Below are 26,152 nucleotides of genomic sequence, written 5' to 3' on the forward strand. Positions count from 1 at the left end.
GCTTGAAGACAAAATAATGTAAAAGATTTGGCCTATGACTTTTTATAAAAACACAAAAGTGACTTTTTATATAAGAAATCAGTTCTTACAATCAGTATGAAATCGAAGTGCTAAATTGTAAAAAAGCATTGATGGAATTTGATAGCCATCTTTGTGGGTATTTTTGTCCTTCCTTTGATATTTAATATTCTGTTATTTATTGTGTCCTTTTATTATTTTCATGTGAAGTGGCATAGTCACTCAGTTATGGGTTAGTCTATTCCCACTTACGAGCTCTGTGACCTTGGACAACTATTTAACCTCTGTGAGCATTGGTTTGAAAATTGTAAAGTGAGATTACATTTACTGAGTAGCATTTTAAGTTAATTCTTTTCTACTTAAATTCCAAGAGCCTACACATACATTATCTACTTGAATCTCATAACATTTTAAGTAGGCTATTTATATATTTTTGGTAAAGTGAAATTTTGATGTTAAGATAATGTCCTTCCTCGGGCGCCTGGGTGGCTCAGTCGGTTAAGCATCCAACTTCAACTCAGGTCATGATCTCAGTTTATGGGTTCATGCCCTGTGTCAGGCTCTGTGCTGACAGCTAGGAGCCTGGAGCCTGCTTCAGATTCTGTGTCTCCCTCTCTCTCTGTCTGCCCCTCCCCACTCATGCTCTGTCTCTCTCCATTTCTCAAAAAAAAAAAAAATGAATAAACGTTAAAGAAAATAAGATAATGTCCTTCCTCTATTTGATCTTTTGGAACTAGAGAAAAGTTAGAGAAGGTATATTTCAGTAATGAATATAAGTAACTTTGTTAACTAGTAAGGAGTGAGGAGACAGAGACAGAACAGTGTCTTTCAGTATGTACGTGGTTGAATGTTGTACTAGAAGAAGTGATATGGCAGTCAGATGCTTAAAGCTCTGTATAGAATCCCTGCAAATGCAAGTCACAGGATGTAGTCTGATAAAGGTTTGTAGGCTACTTAAATGTGAATGGCACTGCTATTGATGGTGTGACTTTTTTTTCCCTACACAATGAACAAATTCTTGGTAAAGTTATAAACAAAAATAAAATACAAATTTTCTTGATTTAATAGGAGTTCTAGTTTGGAAATAATTCATTTTATTCTAAAATAGCAAGGAAAAAAAGACTGTATTTATGTGTCAAATAGGCTTCAGTTCTAGGTTAATGTAATTATAATAGTTTTGGGGTTTTTTTAGTTTTTTGCTTTTTGTTTGTTTTTTTTTTGTTTTTTACCTGTTCAGAGCTCCAGCTGGAAATTTGAAAGTCTGTACTGTTATGTAGGTCTTTTTGGTACATTACAGGATATCCTGCAATCCTCACCTCTTTCCACCAAAAGCCAGTAGTCATCTTAATGTTTTTGACAACTAAAAAAACATTTCCTCCAACTTTAATAATGTTCCCAAACTTTGCCATACTTGTTAAAACTATTGGGTTTAGATGTATGAAAGGTAAAGAAATTAAATTCTAGAGAAAGAAATGATAATGCAACTTATTTGTAATCATGGAGTGACTAAATTTTATTAAAGTGGGTAATTTGAAACTTTAGAAATTAAGATGGCTTATAGTATGTACTTATTTTTCCTAGTAAAATGAATGAAAATAAACCCGATGCTTCACAGAATCTTGGTAAGTAAAATATTTAAAACATTTTCAGATATAATTATTTGAAATATATAATATTGTTTATATATAATATAAACAAATATAATATTAAGATATTCTACTCTTGCCTTTTTATTATATTAAAACTTTATAGAGGGCTGACTCAAAATAGGAATGAGTTCCTTGGTCCATGCTTTGTTCATACATCCATATACTAAAATAATAATATCGTGTGTATTCATTTCAAGAAAAATCCACTGTAAGATAACAGTTTGTCAAATTTTATTCATATTCTCTTTATGTATTTATCAGGTATGCGTTTTATCTGAATAAAACAGCATTATTTAATAAACACAATTTTTTTCATCTTTTTTGTATGATTTTTTCTTAGAAAAGGAAAAATGCGGGTAAGACCATTTTAAACAATACACAAAACCTAACATGAAAAGGAAGACGTATCTGTAGGTGCTCGTAACAGTCTCAAATAGATGCATACCTTTGCTTTTACTTGTTCTTCATTTGTTAATTTAAACAGTAATATATTGATTTGCTACCATGGAAAATGAGAAATTTAAGTTATGCTCTTCTGCCATTACTCCACTCATTTACCCTTTGTAAGATTTAATTTTTGATGTTCTCTCAAATTAAAAGTATTGTACTTAAAACTCTGTCTTGACCATCACTAATAAAGAGTGTCTGTTAACTCCACCTTCATGGTTGATAAAGAAATTTGTGCTCTTACTCCTCCCTGTACTTTGCTTTTCTGCTTTTACCTACAGACTTCTGCCAACTATGTTAATTGTTCAGAAACTTCGTAATTCATGGACTACCTTCATGTATTTGTTAACTGCAAATACTGCCTTTACTGTTATTACTTAATATTTTTCCTCAGATTGACTCAGTTTTTTACTTATCTGAATGTGTTTATTTCATTATTTTAATACAGCTAGTATCATTTGCTATAGTTATAAGGTGATCTTAACATAGTGAAGTCAGAAAGAACACTGTTACTGCATTTTAAATATTAAAAGTAAAAGACAACAAAGTACAAATACAAACGAAAACAATTTACATATAAAAATGGATGCCTGAAAACTAGTGTGTTCTACATCCAGTGTTTCCATCTAATGGGTGAAGGTAGGAAGGGGGACAAATGGAAAGCTGCAGGTTCATGGCATCATAGCATATGCAGCTCTATCCAGTGCTCATCATGAGGACTCCCATTCTGTAGTCTTAGCTAATTCCTTGTATTTCTCTTCCTCTTGATAGCTGCATGCACAGTTACAGCTAAAATTACAGGCACTGGGGATGAAAGAATTTAAGATGAGAGCAGATGAGAGCTGCTGGTGTAAGATGTCCTGTAAATAAATGGCAATTTGCTGGAGTTGATGTGGTCAGTTACTCTGTATGGGGACAGAAGGGGAGTTGACATATTTTGAAAGATTGCAGAAAGGGCTTTCAATTATGGCTAACCTTTAGTGACGGAGGGCAGATATAGGGGGGGATATTTCATAATATTAAATATTAGCTCATGATATTTTTTTTCCAGTCCTGGAATCTATTTTGTGAGTACACTGTTAAATGTAGTACCATTTCTTTTTCTTTTCTTTTTTTTTTAATGTTTATTTTTGAGGGAGAGAGAGGGAGACAGTGTTAGTAGGGGAGGGGCAGAGAGAGATGGAGTCACAGAATCCGAAGCAGGCTCTAGGCTCTGTGCTATTAGTATAGAGCCCGACACGGGGCTTAAACTCACAAACCGTGAGATCATGACTTTATCTGAAGATACTTAACCGACTGAGCCACCCAGGCGCCCCAGATGTTGTACCGTTTCAATGCATAACATCCATTCTTGATTACATGTATTAACTAAAGGTAAATAAGACTGGCTGCTGTAATAGGTAAATGCTGAAGTCTTAGTGGTTTAACACAACAAAAGTTTATTATTTGGTTAAGTTGCAGTCCAGTGTGAATTGGTTAGGGGAATTGGAGCAGATAGGGGGTTTCTGCTCCATGCAATCACTTAAGAGATTCAAGCTCCTTTCATCTTATGAATCTACCTTGAGATTCTCAGAGTCTTTTCTCTTCAGCTGGTAAGATTTTCTCATAGTTTTATTAGTATGTTATTAGAAATTTTCTTTACAAGTAAATATAAGGTAGAAAAGTTTGATAATTATAATACTAATGTTTATTCAGCTCTATCTAGCTGCCACACCCTTTTAATTATATTACGGTATGCCATCTCATTTAATCCTTATTAAGGCATAGTTTGAGGTAAGTACTCTTGTCCTCATTTTTAAGATGAAGAAACAGAGCCATAAAGTGTTTATGTGACTTGTCCAAGATTACACAGCAGGAGTGTGGTGCTGAAATTTAACTCAGATCTCCTTGACTCTACAGTTTGCCTTTATGAAATTATTATTGTTATGGTAAAATACATATAACACAAAGTACATGTAACTATTTTAAAGTATACAGTTTGGTGGCATTTAGTACATTCACAGTGTTGTACAACCATCACCACTATCTAGTTCCAGAACATTTTCATCATCCCCAAAGGAGACTGTACCTGTTAGGCAGTTACTTTTCATTTCCCTCTCCTTAGCCCCTGGAAACCACCAATCTGCTTTTTGGGCTGTCTGTGGATTTACCTATTCTGGATAATGTAATCTATTATATTAATGGGGTCATATAGTATGTGACCTCTTGTGCTTGGCTTCTTTTATTTAGCATGATGTTTCTAGGCTTATCCAGGTTGTAGTATGTATTAGAGCATCATTCCTTTTTATAGCTGAATAATATTCCGTGGTACGGATGTAATGTATTAATTTATTCATTCATCCATTCATTGATGCACATTTGGTTTGTTTTCCTTTTTTAGCTCTTGAGAATAGTGCTGCTATAAATCTTAGTATTCAAGTATTTAGTTTGAACATCCATTTTCAGTTCTTTGGCATATATACCCAGGAGTGGAATTGTTGTGTCATATAGTAACTATGTTTAAAATTTTAAGCAACAAAAAATATTATTTTTCCTAAGTGGCTGTACCATTTTACATTTCCACCAGCAGCGTATGAGGGTTCCTATTTTTCCAGATCCTTGCCAACATTTGTTATTTTTGGACATTTTGGTTGTAGCCATCCTAGTAGACGTGAAGTGGTATCTCATTGTGGCTTTGATTTGCATTTCCCTGATGACAGATGATATTAAACATCTTTTAATGTGCTTACTGGCTATGTATCTTCTTTGGAAAATGTTTATTCAAATCATTTGCTCCATTTTTAAATCGGTTGTATTTTTGTTGTTGAGTTATAAGAATTTCTTATGATGCATTCTGGACACTAGACCCTTAGCAGGTATATGTTTCCAAATATATTCCCCTATTCTGTAGATGGTCTTTCCACTCTCTTGAGTGTTCTTTGATGCACAAAAGTTTAAAACTTAGGTGAAGTCCAATTTATCTATTTTTTCTTTTTTACTTTTGCTTTTGGTATCATGTGATTCCTAAGAAACCACTGCCAATCCAAGGTTATAAAGATTTACCCTATATTTTCTTCTCAGAGTTTAGTTTTGGTGCTGACATTTAGGTCTTTGATCTGTTTTGATTTAATTTTTGTATGTGGTGTCAGGTAGGGGTTCAGTTGTATTACCTTGCATGTGGCTATCATGTTGTGCTAGTAACATCTGTTGAAGAGACTGTTCTTTCCCTCAGTGAATGATCTTGGCATCCTTGTTCAAAATTAATTGACCATAGATAACATGTATAGGTTTATTTCTAGACTCTTTTTCCCCGATTGATCTATATCATTGTCCTTAGGCCGCTACAACACTGTTTTGATTTCTGTGGCTTTTCCTAAGTTTTGAATTTCCTTTCTTTTTTTTTTCCAGATCAGTCTAACTAAAGTTTTGTCAGTTTTGTTGACCTTTTCAAAGAATCAACTTTAGTTTTTATTCTCTATAGTTTTTCTGTTTTCTATTTTATTTATCTGTGCTGTAATCTTTATTTTTTTCTTCCTTCTGCCAGATTTTGGTTTAATATGTTTTTATTTTTCTAGTTCTTTAAGGTTAAAATTGTCATTGATTTGGGGTCTTTGTTTTTTCATATTGGCTTACATAGAGATCAGCCAGAGGTGAAAGCTTAGGGTTTCTGGGGTCTTTTTCTGAGCATGTATCTAGTCCTGAGCATGTGTGTGTCCTGAGCATGTGTGTGTCTTTCTAGATTCCCAGGTATCTGTGGGAGCTTTTCAAAGCCTTTATTTATCCTTGAGTCCCCTTTTCCCAGTCTCTTCTTTCCTGGGTGTTTTGGTCTGTTACCTGCTTGTCCTGTCTGTTACCCTTTGGTGCAAGCTGCTTCAGCTAGTATATTTGTCTAAGCGCTTTTGACAAATGGTGAGACTCCAGCCCTGAGAAAGTTCTGAGGCAAGCAAAACAGGGGCATGCATCTGAGCTCATCCCTCAGGGATCCACCACACATATCAAAACACATAATCACATTTCTTTAAGAACAAGGTTCATTTCACCTCCTCTTGGACAAGCCAAACCTGGAACATGGGCCATCGTACCTAAGGCCATTGCTCAGCTGGAGAGTGGGGGATGGTAGGCAGGTAAGTTAAAATGCCACAAAGTGCTCATCAGAATTTACCAGCTTGTTTTTTTATTGAGCATTCTCCTAAGTGTTGTGAGTTTTAAAACTAGATTTCAGAGTTTCTAAAAAATTGATTCTGACAGTTTTTGGCAGCTTAAATGTTGCCTTAGTGGGGAGATAGTGTTTTGGGGTTTCCTAATCTATTTTCAGTGATTACCCTACTAGTTGCCATTTTGACGACACACTGGAATTCATCATTAAAGATAAATTTAAAAAAATGCAAAGTCTAAAACACTGTTTATTGTTTAGAAATAGGTGTTAGAAATTTTAAGTTACTGATAATAGTATAATGTGATTTGCTCTCTCAGAAAGAATTGAACACCTCACTTGAGAGAAGCTCCAGTTCCATAGGTTTTATTTTAAAAATTTAAAAATATTTTTTATATCTATTTACTTTTTTCACTGTTAGCTTGTGTTTTTTGTCGAAAAAATGATGACTGTCCTAATAAATATGGAGAAAAGAAAACTAATGAGAAATGGAATCTCACTGTACATTACTATTGTTTGGTGAGTATAATTTATAATTAAATCCTGGAAATTTGATATTCTTCTAAAGAAGACAATTAGATCTTGATGGCTGGTTTCTGAGAATTGGATAAGTCATTTAACTTCTTTTTGGATCTCATTTGCCTATATCTAAAATAAGGTTTTTCATTTATCAAATTCCAAGATCCTGAAATTAGTTGGTATGTATGAAGGAAGACCTGTCATCATTATCTGTATTTTTGTCTAACCCTTTAGGGCCTAAGTGAATAAAGGAGAAAATGGTTAGGGCTTTAAGGTGGTATCTTTTTTTTTCACTTTTTTGTTTCCATTGTTGCAAGTGGTAAATATCAGAAAAGAGTTGTTGAAGGTTCAGGGAATAGAAGGAAAGTATTTTACTTCACAGAGAACCTGCAAAAAAAAGTTTTGAATGAAGGTAATAAATTCTTGTGGAAGAGGAAATAGGTGAGTTTATGGGTCACTTGGAAGAAAGAAAAACTGATTTCATACTGAGAATTGGTCTCTCATTTGTTTCCCCTTTCCTTTACCAACTTCTTACCTCACTCAGTCTGTGCCTTATATTAATAGCACCATCACTACCTTAGCATGCCAAGGTTGCATCAGTAGACACAATATTTCTTGATAGTATGTAAGTTATATATTGCTTCTTAACGAATTATCCTGAAATTTAGCAGTTTAAACAGTTATTATCTCAAACACTTTTTGAGGGTCAGGAATCTGGTATTGGCTGAGTTTGGTAGTTCTGTCTCAGGGGCTCTAATGAGGTTGCAATTCATATTGCATATAAATTGCAATATGGGTTCAGTCATATAAAGGCGAGAGAGGGCAGAGGATCCATCTCTGATGGCTCACTTTACATAGCTTTTGGCCTTAGTAGTTTCTATGTATTGGCAGGAAGCCTCAGTTCCTTACTTCCTGGGTACCTCTGTAGGGTACTCACAGCATGGCATCTGGCTTCTTTTAGAAGAAGTGGTAAAAGAGAAAGAGAAAAAAATGGAGAGATAGATAGACACCAAGATAGAACCATATGACCTAGTGTTCACTGTCCCATACCACTGTCACTTTTAATTTATTCTTTTTGTTAGAAGTGAGTCATTAAGTTGAGCCCACATTCAAGGCAAAGGGAAATAGGCCCCATCTCTTAAAGGATGAAGTATCAATAAATATGTACATCTATTTTCATACCCACCCCAGGATCCCTGTTAAAACTCTAGATACTTCTTGAGAAACCATTTAACATATTTCTTGGTGATTCTCTAAGACTATAGTGTTGTGTCTCAGGTACCCTATGGATTAAAATAGACTTCTGGACTGGCTTAGGAACCTAATTACTTTGTACCAAGATTTAAGGGAACTTGAATTTGGCATTCCAAGTTTATTTGTAAGTTGGAAGTCTTAAATTTTGTATCACCAAAGAAAACCTTTTCATTTTTCTAAGAGTTTATTTTACTTTTTATGCAGAAGAATCAGGGGAGCTATTTTATTAGTAATTGGGTTATGTTTTCATAGCCAATTCTTTTTTTTTTTTTTTCCTTCAAGTTTATTTTGAGAGAGAGAGAGAGAGCACGTGAGTGGGGTAGGGGCAGAGAGAGAGGGAGAGAGAGAATCCCAGGCAAGCTCCATGCTTGCCTAAGCACAGAGCCCAGCGTGGGGCTCAATCTCACAACCATGAGATCATGACCTGAGATGAAACCAAGAGTCCAAAGGTTAACCTACTGAGCCACCCAGGTGCCCCCATAACGAATTCTTAAGTAATGTGTATTTTTTAGTTTAGGATGTATTATATTGATTAAAATAATCCTCTAATCACAAATTTAAAGTATTTTTAAATTATTAAATATATTTAATTTTATGAAAATGTCCTTTATATTGTTTGTCTTTAACGAGTATGATAATTCAAAACATACCCAAGGCTCAACACGTCAAAGATTCCATTTCATTGTGAACAGGAAAGTACAGTAATGTTATAAATGGTAATGGAATGTTAGAGTTGAAAGAGACTTATAGGGGCGCCTGTGTGGCTCATTTGGTTGGGCCTCTGACTTCGGCTCAGGTCATGATCTTGCGGTTCGTGGTTTGAGCCCCGCATTGGGCTCTGTGCTGACAGCTCAGAGCCTGGAGCCTGCTTCGGATTCTGTTGTCTCCCTCTCTCTCTCTCTCTGTTCCTTCCCTGCATCTGTTCTGTCTCTCTGTCTCAAAAATAAATATTTAAAAAAATTAAAAAAAAAAAAAGACTTAGAGACAATCTAGTCCAGTGTTTTTATTTTTGTGTTTAAGGTCAGAGATGCTAAATTACTTGCCTAGAGTTCCAGAAAGTTCCAGGACACAGAGCCTGGTTTGCAAGCCGGGATTTATTCATAGTCCCATGTGTTTTCTTGATTCATGTTTCCTTAACATATTTAAACTGAAGTTAAAAGATTTTTAAAAATTCAAACATTTATGTTAACCATAATTCAGTAGGTTTCCCTTTAAATACTCCTTTTATGATTCAGAATCCAGCTAGATTTCAAGTTGGCCTGAAATATCACTGATAAACTGAATTACCTCCATAACATTTACTGATACTACATTTACACCTTACAGTATTTACCACTATTTTTTCTAAAACAGGTGTTTTCTGCCTTCCTTTCTTTCTCTCTTTTTCTATTATTTTCTGGAATGCTTTTAGAAACCAGTTTGGTTATAAGAACTGTTAATATACAGTGTCTTCCAAATCAAAGAATTTGAGTAGCCTCTTAATTTGACCATGAAAAATAACTGTTATAGATAAGAGGCGCTTGAAATTTGAGTTATGTCCATTTTTCAGTGGAACATTATCGATCTTCTCTATATATACACACATACACATGTTTTATATATACGTATATATATTTATACATTTTGTATACATGTATATATACATATATGTATATGTGTACACACATATTTCATATATATATACACACACACACACATACATATATTTCTAAACTAGTTTGTTAGAGTCTGTTTTCTAATTGAGAATATATTTATAGTTGATGTCAAGTGGAATTTGGCAGAGAGGTAAAGAAGAAGAAGGAGTTTACGGTTTTCTAATAGAAGACATCAGGAAAGAAGTGAACAGAGCTTCTAAACTGGTAAGTAAATTGTTTTACTCTTTACACTAAATACTATAAGTATGGTCATACTAGGGAGGTTTTTTCCCATCAGTTTCCCAACTGGAAATTTACAAGACTTTGATTTTATGTTCAAATGCTTATTTTTGTCAAATACAGTAAATTTAAAAGAACACTTTGTATGTTTGCAATGAGAGTGAGGTTAACCAACCTCAATAATACATGTGACAATGCTGGTTTCATATCCTTATTTTATTCCAGCCTATCCATCATTTCACCTACTCTTACCATCAGAATTGTGAACATACTTTTACTCTGCTATTCTTCAAATCTTTAATCCTGAGTCAACCCAGTCATTCACTTTTCATTCCTATACCTCAGTTAGTGAGTTGCCATGATGAGTTGAGGTGGAAATTATGCAGCTGGGCAGACCAGTAATTTATGATCTCTACACCTCTTGTGGCCATTCTGTGACATTGTGTACCTTTGTTCACTTCCTTCTCATGTTCTGCAAGATAAGTACAGTAAAACCTTGGATTGTAAGTAACTTGTTCTGCGAGTGTTCTCCAAGATGAGCAAACATTTCTTTTTTTTTTTTTTTTTTTTTAATTTTTTTTTTTCAACGTTTATTTATTTTTGGGACAGAGAGAGACACAGCATGAACGGGGGAGGGGCAGAGAGAGAGCGAGACACAGAATCGGAAACAGGCTCCAGGCTCTGAGCCATCAGCCCAGAGCCTGACGCGGGGCTCGAACTCCCGGACCGGGAGATCATGACCTGGCTGAAGTCGGACGCTTAACCGACTGCGCCACCCAGGCGCCCCACGAGCAAACATTTCTAATAAATTTTGATAAATGAGCGATGTCTTGCCATACAAGTAGTATGTGACACTAAATGTCACATGATCACAACTGAACCAGTGGTTCTTCTCTTGCTCTCACTGTGGGATTGTAGGTGATCGTCTCCCATGCTCAGATGCTCTGTCTCAGCTCGTGGTGTTTGGCAGAAATCAGCGATTTTTCAGAACATTGAAAGGTGCCCACAACTGGCACTCATGTTTTTTTTTTTGTCACTTCAAAACACTATTTACAGTCCTTTGCCTTTCCATACGAGAGTTAGGTTAGGAATGCTTTGTTTCATTCTAGGTCAGGGTGCCTGCAGATAACAGACCCTTTACTCCTCTGCCTTATTGCCAGTTATATTAAATACAGTATATGACAAGCGTTTATTAATACTGTACTGTAGTCAACATCTGTGCGAGTGTATACAGTGGCCCCTGTGCAGAAAAAGTTTCCATTGAGCCAAGAGCAGTGATTCTGTTAGTGATAGTGGAAGTTGTCCTACACATAAACCTCCTCTCTCTTGTCTCCCTCACTTCAGCCATGAAGGTCTTCAAAGGTTAATTTGTTTATTTTTCTTTATATTTTGTGTTTTCTTTATTATTTTGTATTATATTACAATCCTGTAATCATTTTTATATGAATTTTTTTGGGTCATGGAATGAGTAATCTGAGTTTCCATTATTATGGGGAAATTCGCTTTGATATACAAGTGCTTTGGATTACAAGCATGTTTCTGGAATGAATTATGCTCTCAAATCAAGGTTTTACTGTATTCTAAACTTTAACCCTTTGTTCATCTAATTATAGTTTGTGAGTCTTCTGTGTGATACCTACTGTATTAAACACAAAGAAAGAATTATAGGTTTCCATGTGGTGTGAGTAGAAATAAGGAGAATTAGAAAATGAGAAGGTTAAATAAATGAGAAAAAAAAAATGAGAAGGTTGGAAGTATAGGGAATTCTGTCCAGAGGAAATGATAACTGGAACTGATGATTTTTATGGAGTAGAGATGAAGAGCATTGACACATCATAGTTGAAGAAGTCGAAGAAAGGTTGTCTCATCAATGTAGGAGTTGTTTACAATGATAGCAAGAATTAGATACAGAGAAAGGTGCCAAAGTCTCAAGGCAGGAGAAGTTAGTAGGTAACAGAGGATAGATGTCATTAGGCTCAAAGGACCAGAGTTTTTAAAGTATGAAGGTAGAGTTGTGGACTATAGTCTGTAATAGAGAACTAAAATAATATTTTGATATCCCCCTTGCTTTTTTCCATATCCTCCTCCCAACCCTTGCCAAGTCTGAATGAAAATGAAAGACGATGGGAAAATAAGAAATTTCATCCAAGAAATTCTGAAAGGGAAGCAAGACCTTTATTTTAAAAATTTTTTTTTTTCAACGTTTATTTATTTTTGGGACAGAGAGAGACAGAGCATGAACGGGGGAGGGGCAGAGAGAGAGGGAGACACAGAAGTGGAAACAGGCTCCAGGCTCTGAGCCATCAGCCCAGAGCCCGACGCGGGGCTCGAACTCACGAACCGCGAGATCGTGACCTGGCTGAAGTCGGACGCTTAACCGACTGCGCCACCCAGGCGCCCCAAGACCTTTATTTTAGTTGAGGCAAAAAAAAAAGGGGGGGGGGGAAACAGTTATTTTTAAATATGTTGAGGAGGCATGGGACTAGATGGTGGGATATAACTGTAGGGCATAAAAGAAAACCTTGGGCGAAAGGTTAGCAGTGGCATTTATCTAAGGACTATGTGAGAATATTAGTATCAGAATTCCTCAACCTTCTGATGATTAGTGAACTTGTGGTGAAATATGACCTGAAAGGGTCTCCTTGCAGTTTGGAAATACCTGTTTTCTAAAAACATCTTAATCCTCTGTGAGCATATTGTGAACCTTTAAAAATATCCTCATCCTTGAGTTGTCTCCGTTTGTGACCTGAAGCTAGAGTTCCATATGTCAGTTTATGGGAGGAGCATCAGGTTGGCAAGGTATTCTCCAGTAACCTAATGGTACTTCAGGGTCAGCAATAAGACTACATACTTCCTTCATCAGTGACCATTTTATAATGGCTGTCTCAAGGGTTCCAAAATGTTTTAGATACTGCTGTGTATTTTAGTAATGATTGAATTATCTAATATTAGTCTTTGTGTTCATATACCAGTGTTATATTTTAGTTAGTGCCATTGGTATTGTGTTTGTTCCTTAGGGCTACCATAATAAATTACCACAGACTAGGTCTCTTAAAACAGAAATTTGTTCTCATAGTTCTGGAGACCAGAAATTCCTAATGAAACTGTCAGAAGGATTGATTCTTTCTGGGAGCTCTGAGGGAGAATCCCTTCCATGCTTCTCTCCCAGCTATTGGTGGCTACTGGCAACCTTTGGCATTCCTTGGTTTGTGGCACCATAACTCCTGTCTCTGCTTTCAGCTTCACATGTTCACATGGCTTTCCCCTCTGTGTGTCTGTGTCTTAAATGTCCCTCTCCTTTCACTTATAAGAATCCTAGTCATTTGATTTAGGGACCACCCTAAATCTAGGATGGTTTCATTTTAAGATCTTTAACTAACTTACATCTACAAAGACCCTATATCCAAATAAGATCACATTCATAGTACCAGGAATTAGGACTTGAACATATCTTTTTGGGGGGAGGTCACTATGTAACCTATTATGAGTATCTAACACTTTTTTCATTTAGTTAGGATAGAGTGATTGATCCTAGCAGATTTTTTTTTTTTTTTTTAACAGATTGGTTTCTAGTATTGTTCAGCTGTTCTCCTTGATGAGTATTTCCTAGTTATGTGTTTTTTATTAGATTTGAGACTTTTTTTTTAATGTTTATATATTTATTTTGAGAGAGTGGGAGAGGGGCAGAGGTGAGGGCAGAGAGAGAGAATCCCAAGCAGACTCTATGCTGTCAGCACAGAGCCCGACATGGGGCATGACTCCATGTACTGTGAGGTCATGACCTGAGCCAAAATCAAGAGTTGGATCCTTAACCAACTAAGCTACCCAGGCGCCCTGAGATTTGAGATTTTAATGTATAGCCGTTATGTTTACAAATCCTTTAGTTGAAAGTATTTTAGCCAGGTAGAAAGGAAAAGAAGCATCTCTGTCTCATCCACATGTTAGATGGGAGATGACTCCTTTATGAAAAATTGTTACAGTAGTGAATCTTTAGTGTCTTTAGATTGTTTCTGGGTTGGACAGTTTTTTTCAGGAAATTGCTTTAATATACCATCATCATAGCTGTTGTAAGATGAAAATAATTTCAGACTCCCCACAAAGAATATTCATTTATACCTGGGTCATATTATAGTACTCAGCTTTCGTATGTTATGATCTCTGTTTTCATATTTTCTTCTAGAAATGCTGTATTTGCAAGAAAACTGGTGCTTCAATTGGATGTGTTGCACCCCGATGTAAACGAAGTTATCATTTTCCATGTGGACTTCAGAGAGAATGTATTTTCCAATTTACTGGCAATTTTGCGTAAGTTAATTAACTATTGAATATGAACGATGAATGTTAGGGAAAAGTAGAAAATGGATATGGATATCCCAATGATAATTCCTTTGTAAAATTTCTTTTCAGAGCTACACTGAGTTTACACATATATGTACATTTATGTTTTAAATACTCCCCTCTTTTATGGAGTCATCACTGTCTTCAAAGTCTTGGAAATTGCCAGTGTAGAATGGGCTTAACAATTAATATTCACTTTCAGCTTTCAACTCTCGAATATGATACGGAACCCTTAAATTATTCATATTTAATAAAAATCTCCACCTTTCATAAGTCTAGATTTTTATGTCATGTTTTTAGATTTATGATCCACTTTTCTTCCACAGGGCCAGATATATTTCTCATTGAGTAAATTGAAGGCATTTAAATTTGGTGGAGTCCAAAAATAAATATTATGCCCTGGAGTGCCCCAGACAATGTTTACTTCCTGAATCAAGCTTTAAACATCAAAATTTATGAATTTTAGTATTTGATATTATTAGTGTCCTATTTCTTGTGGTCTTTGTGTTCTTGAACTATTTAATGGATTCTTACCATGTATAAAACTGCAGTTTAGAAAATACAAGAGGAAATAAATTTAGTGACTTAAAATAAGTTTTTACTTACATTTTATGTGTTACTTGATTAAAATATTTTTTAAGTTTAAATTCCTTCTTTTGTGCATTGTTGAGTATAATGGTGTTGCTAACAATATTATTGCATAGGATTCTCAACATAATACTAGTTACTGAAATTCTGTGAGTTAAGTCCTAACCAACAAAAGGTACACATTCTGAATGTCCAGCTCTCCTTGCTCATAGATTGTGAAATGGATTTTTTTAAATATCAAATTTATTGTCAAATTGGTTTCCATACAACACCCAGTGCTCATCCCAAAAGGTACCCTCCTCAATACCCATCATCCACCCTCCGCTCCCTCCCACCCCTCATCTACCCTCACTTTGTTCTCAGTTTTTAAGAGTTTCTTATGCTTTGGCTCTCTCCCTGTCTTACCTCTTTTTTTTTTTTTCTTCCCCTCCCCCATGGACTTCTGTTAAGTTTCTCAGGATCCACATAAGAGTGAACACATATGGTATCTGTCTTTTTCTGTATGACTTATTTCACTTAGCATAACACTCTCCAGTTTTTTTTTAAAGTTAGTAATAGTCAAGCTTTATTAGGTAAAGAGGTAGAGACAGAACAACTTCAAATTCTCATTATCTTACAATAGTATTTCTCAACTTTTTATTCATTCTCACTCCTTTAGAGAGAAATATGAAGTTAAATTTAAATGATACCCATTCATATGAATGTCTTACAACCACGAATTTATTTTTCCTTTACTTTTTCTTTTTTTTTTTTTTTTTTAATTTACATCCAAATTAGCACATAGTGCAACAGTCATTTCAGGAGTAGATTCCTTAGTGCCCCTTACCCATTTAGCCCATCCCCCCTCCCTGTGAGATGGATTTATAGTGCTAAGGTTCCTGTCTATTGTAGGTTAATAATGATACAAATGAGTTTTCTTTTATTAAATGCAAATTACAATGCTAGCCTGATTGTGCTTTGCAATTTATTAGATGTTATTTTTAAATAATTTATATTTTTAGGTCATTTTGTTGGAACCATCGACCTGTTCAAATAATTACATCTAATAATTATAGAGACTCCTTACCATGTACCATTTGCTTGGAATTTATTGAGCCTATTCCAACTTACAGCATATTACGAAGTCCTTGTTGTAAGAATGCTTGGTTTCATAGAGACTGTTTACAGGTAAGATATCTTGTAAACTTTTTCTGATATAAAATTTGTTGCTTGCTGATTTGAATTTCATTTCATTTATTTTATTTTTTTTAAGTTTATGTACTTACTTATTTAAGTAATCTCTACACCCAACATGAGGCTTGAACTCACAACCCTGGGATCAAGAGTCATATGCTCCTCCAACTGAGGGTGGCAAGGTGCCCTGATTTGAATTTTAAATTGGAAAGAGTTGACATGTGTATTTTACCTGTACTTGTAACTTTTAAAAACAGCTTAAGTAAAGCATATTTTACATATGAAATATACTGTACTGAAGAATTACTGTATTGAAATTTACTCTTTTGAAGTGAATATCAAACTAATATTTTAATAAATAGTTTAGAATACTACCTTTTAGTTTTTATTATGCTTGAACATTTTTGTTGTTTTTACCTAAGGCTTTTGTTTGTATTTCACAGTGAATAAAACACAGATTTAATTCCCAAGTTCATTTACATATTTAAGCTTAGAAGACCAAGATATGTGAATTGATAATTTAACTGTAAGCTAAGATACTTAAATGTTAAGAGGCCTTTAAAACAAAAACAAAAACAGAAACAACTGTGGTCAACACTATATGACAGCTTCTTGACAGGGACTGATTACTGTTTAATGAATTAAAAGCATTAGTTCTTTTTGAAAGCCACCTTGTATGTTAAACTTGATGACAAGTTATTAAGTAAATACCATACAACACATAACATTAAGTAATTGAACAGTTATTTGATTCAGATGATTCTTGAAGATTTTAAAAAGATCTCACTTATTGATAACATCATATACAATAATGTACATGTGTGAACCGGCCAACTGATAGTTATAGTTAATAGAATGCCAAATAATAAAGGATTTAAGTTTAATGCTTTTATTAAAGTTTGGCTTTTATTATTGTTTAGTAAAATATAATGTTATTATTCATTATAGGTTATCCACAAAAGTACTTTTTAAAGTTAAAAGATGTTATAAATCCTCATATTTCAAGACAGTCTTAAAAGTATTAATAATAGTAAAGCACTTGAATGAACCAAACAATAGGCAGTAACTTCAGTTTCTTCTCAAGTAGTGGTCACTCAGCCCAGTAAAAAATATACTTTCAAAATTACAGTTTCTCGGGGCGCCTGGGTGGCGCAGTCGGTTAAGCGTCCAACTTCAGCCAGGTCACGATCTCGCGGTCCGTGAGTTCGAGCCCCGCGTCAGGCTCTGGGCTGATGGCTCAGAACCTGGAGCCTGTTTCCGATTCTGTGTCTCCCTCTCTCTCTGCCCCTCCCCCGTTCATGCTCTGTCTCTCTCTGTCCCAAAAATAAATAAACATTGAAAATTACAGTTTCTCGTAATAAACCCTCTGCAGTTTCACCAGGGGTTGTGTCCCCTACCTTTGAACTTACAAATCTTTTAAGCCATCCTGATCATTATGTAGAAATAGAGAATATTCAAATGCACCTAATGGACCCTACTTTGTAGCACATGTGGATAGAATAAGTGAAGCACAGAAGTTGAGTGTGGGATCTGATGATGGTGTCTACACTCAAGCTCTTTTGGTACACCAGAAGGCCAGAATAGAACAACTTAAAAAGAACTCGAAATTCAAAAGAAAAAGCTGGTTAAACTAAAATCTGAGGTCATTGAAATGGAAAATATTCTAACTCAGGGGCACCTGAAAAGATTAAATTCCACATCCCCAAATATCTTCTCTCAAAGAAATGTAGCAGTTTAGAATTGTAGTTGACCATTCCAGATTGACCTTGACATTAACCAAAGAAATTGATCTTTTTTAAACCTGAGGACCACATTTTAATCTCAGCACTATTCATAACTTCTATGACAATATGGGATTTGTAGATCCTGTGCCACCAATACCCAAAGATCAAAGGTCCACTATCAAAACACCAAGGACTCAAGACACAGAAGATGGTGAGGGGTCTCAGTGGAATTGTACTGCCTGTATTTTTTTGAACTATCCAGCCTTAATCTGCTGCAAACAATGTGAGATGCCAAGGCATCTGAGCCAAAAAGCCCTATGTCTCTAAAGTCACATGTGAAGTTCAAGAAACTGGTCTGTCATCCAAGTTTTTCACAGTGCTATTTCACAGTACATAAACTTAAATAGCATAGTCATCCTATGCTACATAGGATTTTGTCAGAGTGACGGTGTGACAAGATGCTGTTACTCTAATGATAAATGTCAGCCCACAGAGCTAATAATACCTCAATCTAATGTCATGGGCAGTTGAAATTCATCTTGGTTGCCCACTGTCTAACCATGTACAGTGTTACCAGTAGCCCATTATGGATAATTCTTGTTATATTAATGCCTAGATGTTCCCAGTTACCTTTTCACCCTCATGGCACTACTGAGTTTTGACAAGAGGAAAGAGTAGAATGATGGCTTTTTTTTCTTTCTTTCTTTCTTTCTTTCTTTCTTTCTTTCTCTCTCTCTCTCTCTCTCTCTCTTTCTTCCTTCCTTCCTTCCTTCCTTCCTTCCTTCCTTCCTTCCTTTCTTCCTTTCTTTCTTTTTTAAAGCTTTCAGTGAGGGGGTGCCTGGGTGGCTCAGTTGGTTAAGTGTCGGACTCTTAATTTTGGCTCAGGTCATGATCTCCTGGTTTGTGAGACTGAGTCCCACGTTGGGCTCTGTGCTGACACAGAACCTGCTTGGGATTGTCTCTCTTCTCTCTTTCTCCCTCCCTCCCTCCTTCTCTCCCTCTCTGCTCCTCCCCAGCTCACATGTGCTCTCTCTCAAAATAAAATAAAATTAAATTTAAAAAGTTTTCAGTGAAACACTACAAACATGAAGAAAAAGAACAAGGTTTAATTATTTAAAAACTGTTGCTGCCTCATAGTGCCAGTGGATAGGGGAAGAACTTCATGAATTCGTGGAACTCTTGGCCTTGTCTTTGTTGTCCCAAAAACTCCACTAGGTAAAGCCAGCTTCTGGGATCTAAGGATGAAAAGGAAAGCAGCGTGTGTTGTTTGTACAAACATGCAGTGAAATATCCCAAAGCTTTTCCAACTGTACCAATCTTGAGTCTGCTTTAAGGGATTTCTTTATTATTTTCTTTATTTCTATGTGTATAGTGTGGTAATCTTTTGTTAACTGATTTTCTTGTTTCGTCTTAGTGATTAAGCATATTGATGTCCCTTTTTAGCTTTACCTGAGAAAAGCAGTGCCTTAAAATTAAAAAGCATTAATAAAATGAAACCGTGCACAACTTTTCTGTACTTTGTCCTCATGAGTGCTAGTGTTCTGTGAAGACATACAGACAGATGCTGGCCAGTGTATTGCAGGAAATACTACAGGACTTATGTCTTTAAGTCACACTGTGTACTGAGTTTAGCAGTGGGTGGCACAACACAGCGTTTAGTCTTCCACAGGGAAGCTTAAAACAAAAGGTTTTTAACCCACTGATAGAACAACAACCTTAAGCAGAACTTTCATAAGAGATGACTGTTGGGAAAGTACAGTTTTCAAAACCTGCAAAAGAAGCAGTACATACAGCCCTTTTTGGGGAGAAGCTTAAATGCTTTACTGTCAGGACAATCAGTATCAAACCTGACTTGGTAGCAATATCATGTATATTTGTAAAAATGAAGCTAGTCATGTTTAGGACAATTAAAGAAAAGCTGAGAAAAAGAAAAGCACACGCAAACTTGAACACTGAAGCAACCTCAAACATACCTTTATTTTGATGGTATATTTTGATAAAGAAAGTAAATCAGATGATCAGGAATGTATATAACTAAATGAAATAAAGAAACAACAGTATGCATTTTAAAAAACAGAATTATGAAATTATATATTCATGCTTAACAGTGGGGTAAAGGGACGTGACAAAAATGTAACAAAAGGTAGGAGATAATGTTAACTGTCACCCACTGTAAATGTCTGCAAAAGAGATTTTTTATGTGAGTTAGGATTATTACAGGTAATCTTAGATGAATGTCAAAACCTTGACTTCTAGGTTGTATCTGGGAAGAAATATGACAGTCCTAGTTATACCATAGACCCAAAAGCCCTTAATATGGTACATTATGTTTTAAAAAGAGACCTTGTTTTTTAGCTTCATCTGATAAATCAGTTTTTATTTGTATTATTAATAAAATGTAATTTAGATAAAGAAAAATACTTGAGTAGTTTTTTGGGGTTTTTTTTGTTTTTTTTTTTTTTTGTTTTGTTTTTTGCATGAGCCTTGAACTTTTTTATATTTAGGATTATTCAGTTAAAAATGGCAGGGCGGAGCCTAATTTTGTTGGGTAAATTTCATAAATTCTGTCAATTCTTACAAGGAAGTGTTTGTAAAAAAAGGATCCAGAGAGTGCAATTCATAAATATCAGGAAGAGTTATCTTTGCTTAATGAGGAACAATTCACATTTTATGACAATTTTACAAAAACAGTTTTTTCTTCATTAAGAATTTGTATTTGAAAGAATGTAATTATTACCAAATGCATCCTCTTGTTAATTTGTAAGAGTATATTATTTTTCAAAACAATTAAGATTTGTCTCAATTATTTGTTGGTAATGAAACAGGTTCTCAGACTTGACCCTAGTATTCATATGGCTTTGTGTGAACACTGAAAATACCAGATTTCTAATTCCATCATTAAAAAGTTAAAATAATATTCTTACAACAGTGTAGGCCTACTTTATGCAAATATAGTATAAAATCACAGCCACACAGACACCTAATACTAACATGCCGTTATTACTTGATTAGAGCCCAGTACAAGCTAATTCTTGAGTCATGTTCAGTAAAGGATCTGACAGTGCCTTTGCCATTCTGTCACAAGTCTTAACTGAAATAGTAAATGGAGTTTTTCCCATTATATATCAATACCCAAAGAAAAAAAATTTCTTTTAATTAAAAAAAAATTTTTTTAATGTTTTTATTTATTTTTGAGACAGAGAGAGACAGAGCATGAGCAGGGGAAGGGCAGAGAGAGAGGGAGACACAGAATCCGAAGCAGGCTCCAGACTCTGAGCTGTCAGCACAGAGGCTGATGCTGGGCTCAAACTCATGGACTGTGAGATTATGACCTGAGCTGAAGTTGGACACTTAATCGACTGAGCCACCCAGGCGCCCCTCAAAGAAAAAAATTGTTTAATTCCTGAACTTCATTAACATAAAAAAGTCGAAGGAAAAACAGACTGAAGAAATAGAATGAGAATTGTATTTGGTTAAGCATATTTCATCATTTGTGACCACTACATTGGGATTTTGTGAGGAGAGCATGCAGATTAATATTTTAAAAATTGGGGGTGCCTGGGTGACTCAGTTATGTGTCCAATTTGATTTCGGCTCAGGTCATGATCTCACCATTCGTGAGTTTGGACCCCACATTGGGCTGTGTGCTGACAGCACAGGCCCTGTTTGGGATTCTCTCTCTGCCCCTCCCCTGCTTGTGTGCACACACGCTGTCTCTCTCTCTCAAAACAAATAAGCATTTAAAAATTGATGGAAACTTTTCACTCTGTGTATGTAGAGAATTGCCACTGTTCTTGTTCAGTTTGGATTCCTCCATCATTGCAGTGGTCTTGTTGGTATCTTCCATATGCCCCATGTTGTTTTTTCCTCCATACTAGACACTTTCATGTATTATATACTCTATTTACTAAGATCTTGGTATCTGTGTACAGTTGCTTAAAAACCCTTTAGTTCACAGATTTTAGTAACTTGTTGCTTCCCTCGCACATTTTTAAAGTTTATTTATTTATTTTGAGAGAAAGGGAGGGGTAGAGAGAGAGGGGGAAAATCCCAAGCAGGCTCCAGCTGTCATCACGGAACCTGACCATTGGGGCTTCATGTGTCTATCTCTAGAACCTTGAGATCATGACCTGAGCCAGAATCAAGAGTCGGGGCAACCGACTGAGCCACCCACACACCCTTTCCCTCCCACATTCTTTGTGTGTGTGTGTGTGTGTGTGTGTGTCCCACTTGCTACTTGGTGGTTGCTTTTGTTTATATTTTATTTATTTAAGTAATTTCTACACCAAATGTGGGACTTGAACCCATGAGCCTGAGACCAACAGTTGCTCACTCTTCTGACATAGCAGTTAGGTGCCTCACTACTAATGTTTTTTGAACCTCAAGTCGAATTTGTTTTCATTATCATTCATAAATTCCCCATCTGTCAGCTCAACCTGGTAGATATTTTTGTGTATCTTTATTTGTTGCTAGCCTCTGCCTTAACCCTCTGTGATATAACTTTAGACACTTTTTTTTTTTAAGCTAGACTTTCGGAGGAGCCTACTAACTGTCCTTTTCTCCTGCATGCTTTATTCCTTACCAGTTTTTCACATACATTACTGGCTTTGATTTACCTGTCTAACCTCATTACTGAGTTCAGTATTGCCAGCATGTAATCCCGAAGTATATTATTAATTAGTTCCCTGATCACATTGTGCTCTCTCTTGCCATGGAAACTTGATATGTGCAATTCCATTTCCTTATAATGTCTTTTGTCCTATTTTCCTGGTAAACCTTTGTTTCCTCTTCCAAATTTTGCTTTGACCTCGCAATTCCTGTGACATTTTTGTCAGGCTCTTACATAGACTTAGGTACTTCTTCCTCTCTCTTCCATGTATATACTTAAAGACACACTCTTTTACAAATTATAATTGTACCTCACAAAAATTCCTTGATACAGGATCTAGGTTATTTTATGTTTCTATTTTTGGTACATAGCATAGTGTTCAGCACCTACACAATGGGGGGTAAATAGTTATTAAATGAATATGTGCTGCTAGTTTTGTTTTTGTTTTTTTAATTTTTTTTTTCAACGCTTATTTATTTTTGGGACAGAGAGAGACAGAGCATGAACGGGGGAGGGGCAGAGAGAGAGGGAGACACAGAATCGGAAACAGGCTCCAGGCTCTGAGCCATCAGCCCAGAGCCTGACGCGGGGCTCGAACTCACAGACCGCGAGATCGTGACCTGGCTGAAGTCGGACGCTTAACCGACTGTGCCACCCAGGCGCCCCGCTGCTAGTTTTTTTTAAATAGAGATTGGCTACTCTTTCTAATAGGTTTATAGTTTTCTGTTTCCTTGTACTCTCTGCCTGAGGGCTCTGTATTTCTATGTGCTGAAAGTGAGAATAGGTTTTATAATTCTCCCCTCTTAGGAAAAAAGTAACTTTGAGATTGAGTTAAAAACAGAACCAAGAATGATTTATAGTAATACTTATTTAAACACCCTTCCAGATGAAGTAAGTCAATATTTTTACTGTTTTATTCACAGACAGTGATGGATAACACAATATTTGAGGACAATAATGACATTAGGGGCACCTGGGTGGCTCAGTCAGTTGAGTGTCTGACTCTTGATTTTGGTTCAGATCTTGGCCTCATGATAGTGGGTTTGGGTCCCATGTCGAGTTTTGTGCTCACAGCATGGAGCCTGCTTGGGATTCATTCTCTCCCTCTCCCTCTCCCTCTCCCTCTCCCTCTCCCTCTCCTCTCTCTCTTTCTCTCTTTCTCCCTCCCTCCCTCCCCCTCCCTCCCTCTCTCCCCCTGTCCTACTTGCTCTCTCTCTCATATAAGTAAACAGTAAAAAAAGAAAATGACCTAAGAAAGAAAAAATAACAAAGGTTGAGAAAAATATGTGAGTGATAGATGTAAAGCTAAGAATAGCCGATTTATTAACAATTATTTTTGATCATTGGGGGAAAAATTTTCAAAATTTTAGCAATAGAATAACTTCATTTATCAAAGCTTGAGAACTAGCATAGAAAATTTGTTTTCATAATATATTAAGTAAAAAATATCACATGTTCTGTTAGCTGTTATAATTTATAATCAAATTGTTAACAATGGATTTCTGTTTTCTATTACAGGTTCAAGCAATAAATGCAGGAGTGTTTTTCTTTAGATGCACAATATGCAATAATAGTGATATATTTCAGAAAGAGATGTTGAGAATGGGAATTCATATTCCTGAAAAGTGAGTACCATTTAGCCTTTGACAAAAAAGATAATTTAAATGTAGTATTTAATAACAGTGGAAATAATCAAAATAATCATTTATGAATGATTAAAATTATAAATAAGCAGCCATCTTAAATGGGGAAATGTAAAGCTGCTGCCCCCCCCCCCCCAAAACTGCCTCCTTCTTCCCAGATTGCTAGTTCTTGAGAGCAGGGGCTGTGACTTAAATGTCTCATTAATTGACTTACAGTCTCTTAATAAATACCTCAGTGTATACAATATTAATTGGTTGACTTATACCCAAGTAACAGACTTCACAATGGTATGTATAAATTATCTAAGAGAATCAGGATGTGGTTTAAAGTGTATAAGAAGGATTTTCTTAATACTTAAAGAGGAGGAATCCAGAAATAATGGCACTAAACTTGACGTTTAAAAATTAGAAGTGAAATATTAGGAAAAATATAAATTTTAGGAAATTTCTAATTTTTCATTTAACATTTGAAAATTCACTGTAAGAATAATTAACTGTAGGATAAAATGACACTAATAGATATATATCTTGAAGAGAATGATTAATCCTAAAAAACAAAAGTTTTATCCTTATTCCCAAGTATGTGAAAAGTTTTTTTTATATTCATTACCAATCCTTTTATGTAAAATTTTAGTTCAAAGTGTATTTTATATCTTTCTTCATTTACAGAGATGCATCTTGGGAATTAGAGGAAAATGCTTATCAAGAACTTCTGCAGCACTATGAGCATTGTGATGTCCAGAGATGTCGTTGCAAAGAAGGGCGAGACTATAATGCACCTGATAGGTATGTTGGGAAGTCCCATGTGTTTAGTGTCCTTATTTAAACAGTCGGTTGAGGAAGTAGTTTTCTAGTTCGTGAAATGTAGTTTGGCTCTTAGAATGTTTGAAGTTTTAACTTGCAGGTATATTTATTAAATGCATTTTTACAGAGAAATTATTGTTGTCCACATAGTTGTAACTTACTTCTGTGGTGTATTTACTGAGCCTTCATTTTCTAGAGCTACACTGTCCTGTATGGTAGCCACTAGCCACATTGACTGTTGAACACTTGAAATGTGCCTACTCCAAATTGAGAAGTGTTTTAAGTGTCTTCATTTGCTAAGCCTGCCTTAACAACAGAAATTCATTTTCTCACCATCCTAGAGATTAGAAGTTCCAGATAGAAAAAAAAGAGGTTAGAGTGGGAGAGAGCCAAAGCATAAGAGACTGTTAAAAACTGAGAACAAACTGAGGGTTGATGGGGGGTGGGAGGGAGGAGAGGGTGGGTGATGGGTATTGAGGAGGGCACCTTTTGGGATGAGCACTGGGTGTTTTATGGAAACCAATTTGGACAATAAATTTCATATATTATAAAAAAAAAAAAAAAAAAAGTTCCAGATAGAGGTACCGGCAGGTTTTATTTCTGCTGAAGCCTCTCTCCTTGTCATGCACATGGTTCCCTTCTAACTTTGTCTTCGCATGATTGTCCCTCTGCCTGTTTCCTAATGTTCTTTTCCTGTAAGAACACCAGTCATATTAAATTAGGGCCCATCTATATGACCTCATTTTATCTTAATTATGTCTTTAAAGGCCCTATCTTCAAATACAGATACATAGTGAGGTGTACTGGGTTTGGGGACTCCAACTTATGAATTTGGAGGGGACACAATTCAGCCCATAACAGTAAGACAAAAATAAGTTAAAGTATCTTGTTAATAAGTTTTATCTTGTTAATAAGTTTTAAAGTATCTTGTTAATATAATTTTTTATATTTGTTTTTATATTGATTACATGTCAAGCAAAATCATATTTTGGAAATGTTGAAATTCATTTCATCTGTTTCTTTTACCTTTTTCAATCATGTACTAGGAAAGTTTAAATTAAATGACTCGCATTGTGTTTCTTTTGGATGGCACTATTCCATAGCTTAATTTAACTAAAATAATCTAGCAGTATTCTTTTGGATCACTATAAAAAGGGTTTGGCATTTGAAATTTATTGATTATTCTTAAGTACTGTCAGTGGATATTGGCTCTAATCTGAATCAATAATCATTATGTGCCCTCTGTGTACACTATACTGTGTTGGATACTAGAAATCAAGAGTATCTTCATTTTTTAAGATGTAGAATAAACAGTAACCAATCTAGTTTTGTTGAAATTTATGGAGGATATTTCAATAAATTTTTAATCCCTGTTACACA

At 35.4% G+C, this 26,152-nt stretch overlaps 1 protein-coding gene across 6 annotated transcripts in view; it reads left to right on the top strand.

The window, feature by feature from the left end:
- G2E3 (G2/M-phase specific E3 ubiquitin protein ligase) overlaps positions 1–26,152 on the top strand; it is a 68,949-nt gene that overhangs the window by 22,003 nt on the left and 20,794 nt on the right. For 5 of the 6 annotated variants that reach the window (XR_006704911.1, XR_006704912.1, XM_045450592.1 and 2 more), the window contains 7 exons: positions 1,600–1,640; positions 6,668–6,765; positions 9,777–9,878; positions 14,074–14,198; positions 15,821–15,986; positions 23,844–23,950; positions 24,638–24,754. Coding sequence is in view for 4 of the 6 variants with exons in the window: in XM_045450592.1 (XP_045306548.1) it covers positions 1,604–1,640; positions 6,668–6,765; positions 9,777–9,878; positions 14,074–14,198; positions 15,821–15,986; positions 23,844–23,950; positions 24,638–24,754 (752 nt within the window). In the remaining 2 variants the exon portion in view is untranslated. The remainder of the gene's footprint in view (positions 1–1,599; positions 1,641–6,667; positions 6,766–9,776; positions 9,879–14,073; positions 14,199–15,820; positions 15,987–23,843; positions 23,951–24,637; positions 24,755–26,152) is intronic. The other variant, XM_045450594.1, reaches the window with a different exon arrangement.

The sequence above is a fragment of the Leopardus geoffroyi genome, chromosome B3 (assembly GCF_018350155.1).
Source record: "Leopardus geoffroyi isolate Oge1 chromosome B3, O.geoffroyi_Oge1_pat1.0, whole genome shotgun sequence".
Lineage (NCBI taxonomy): Eukaryota > Metazoa > Chordata > Mammalia > Carnivora > Felidae > Leopardus > Leopardus geoffroyi.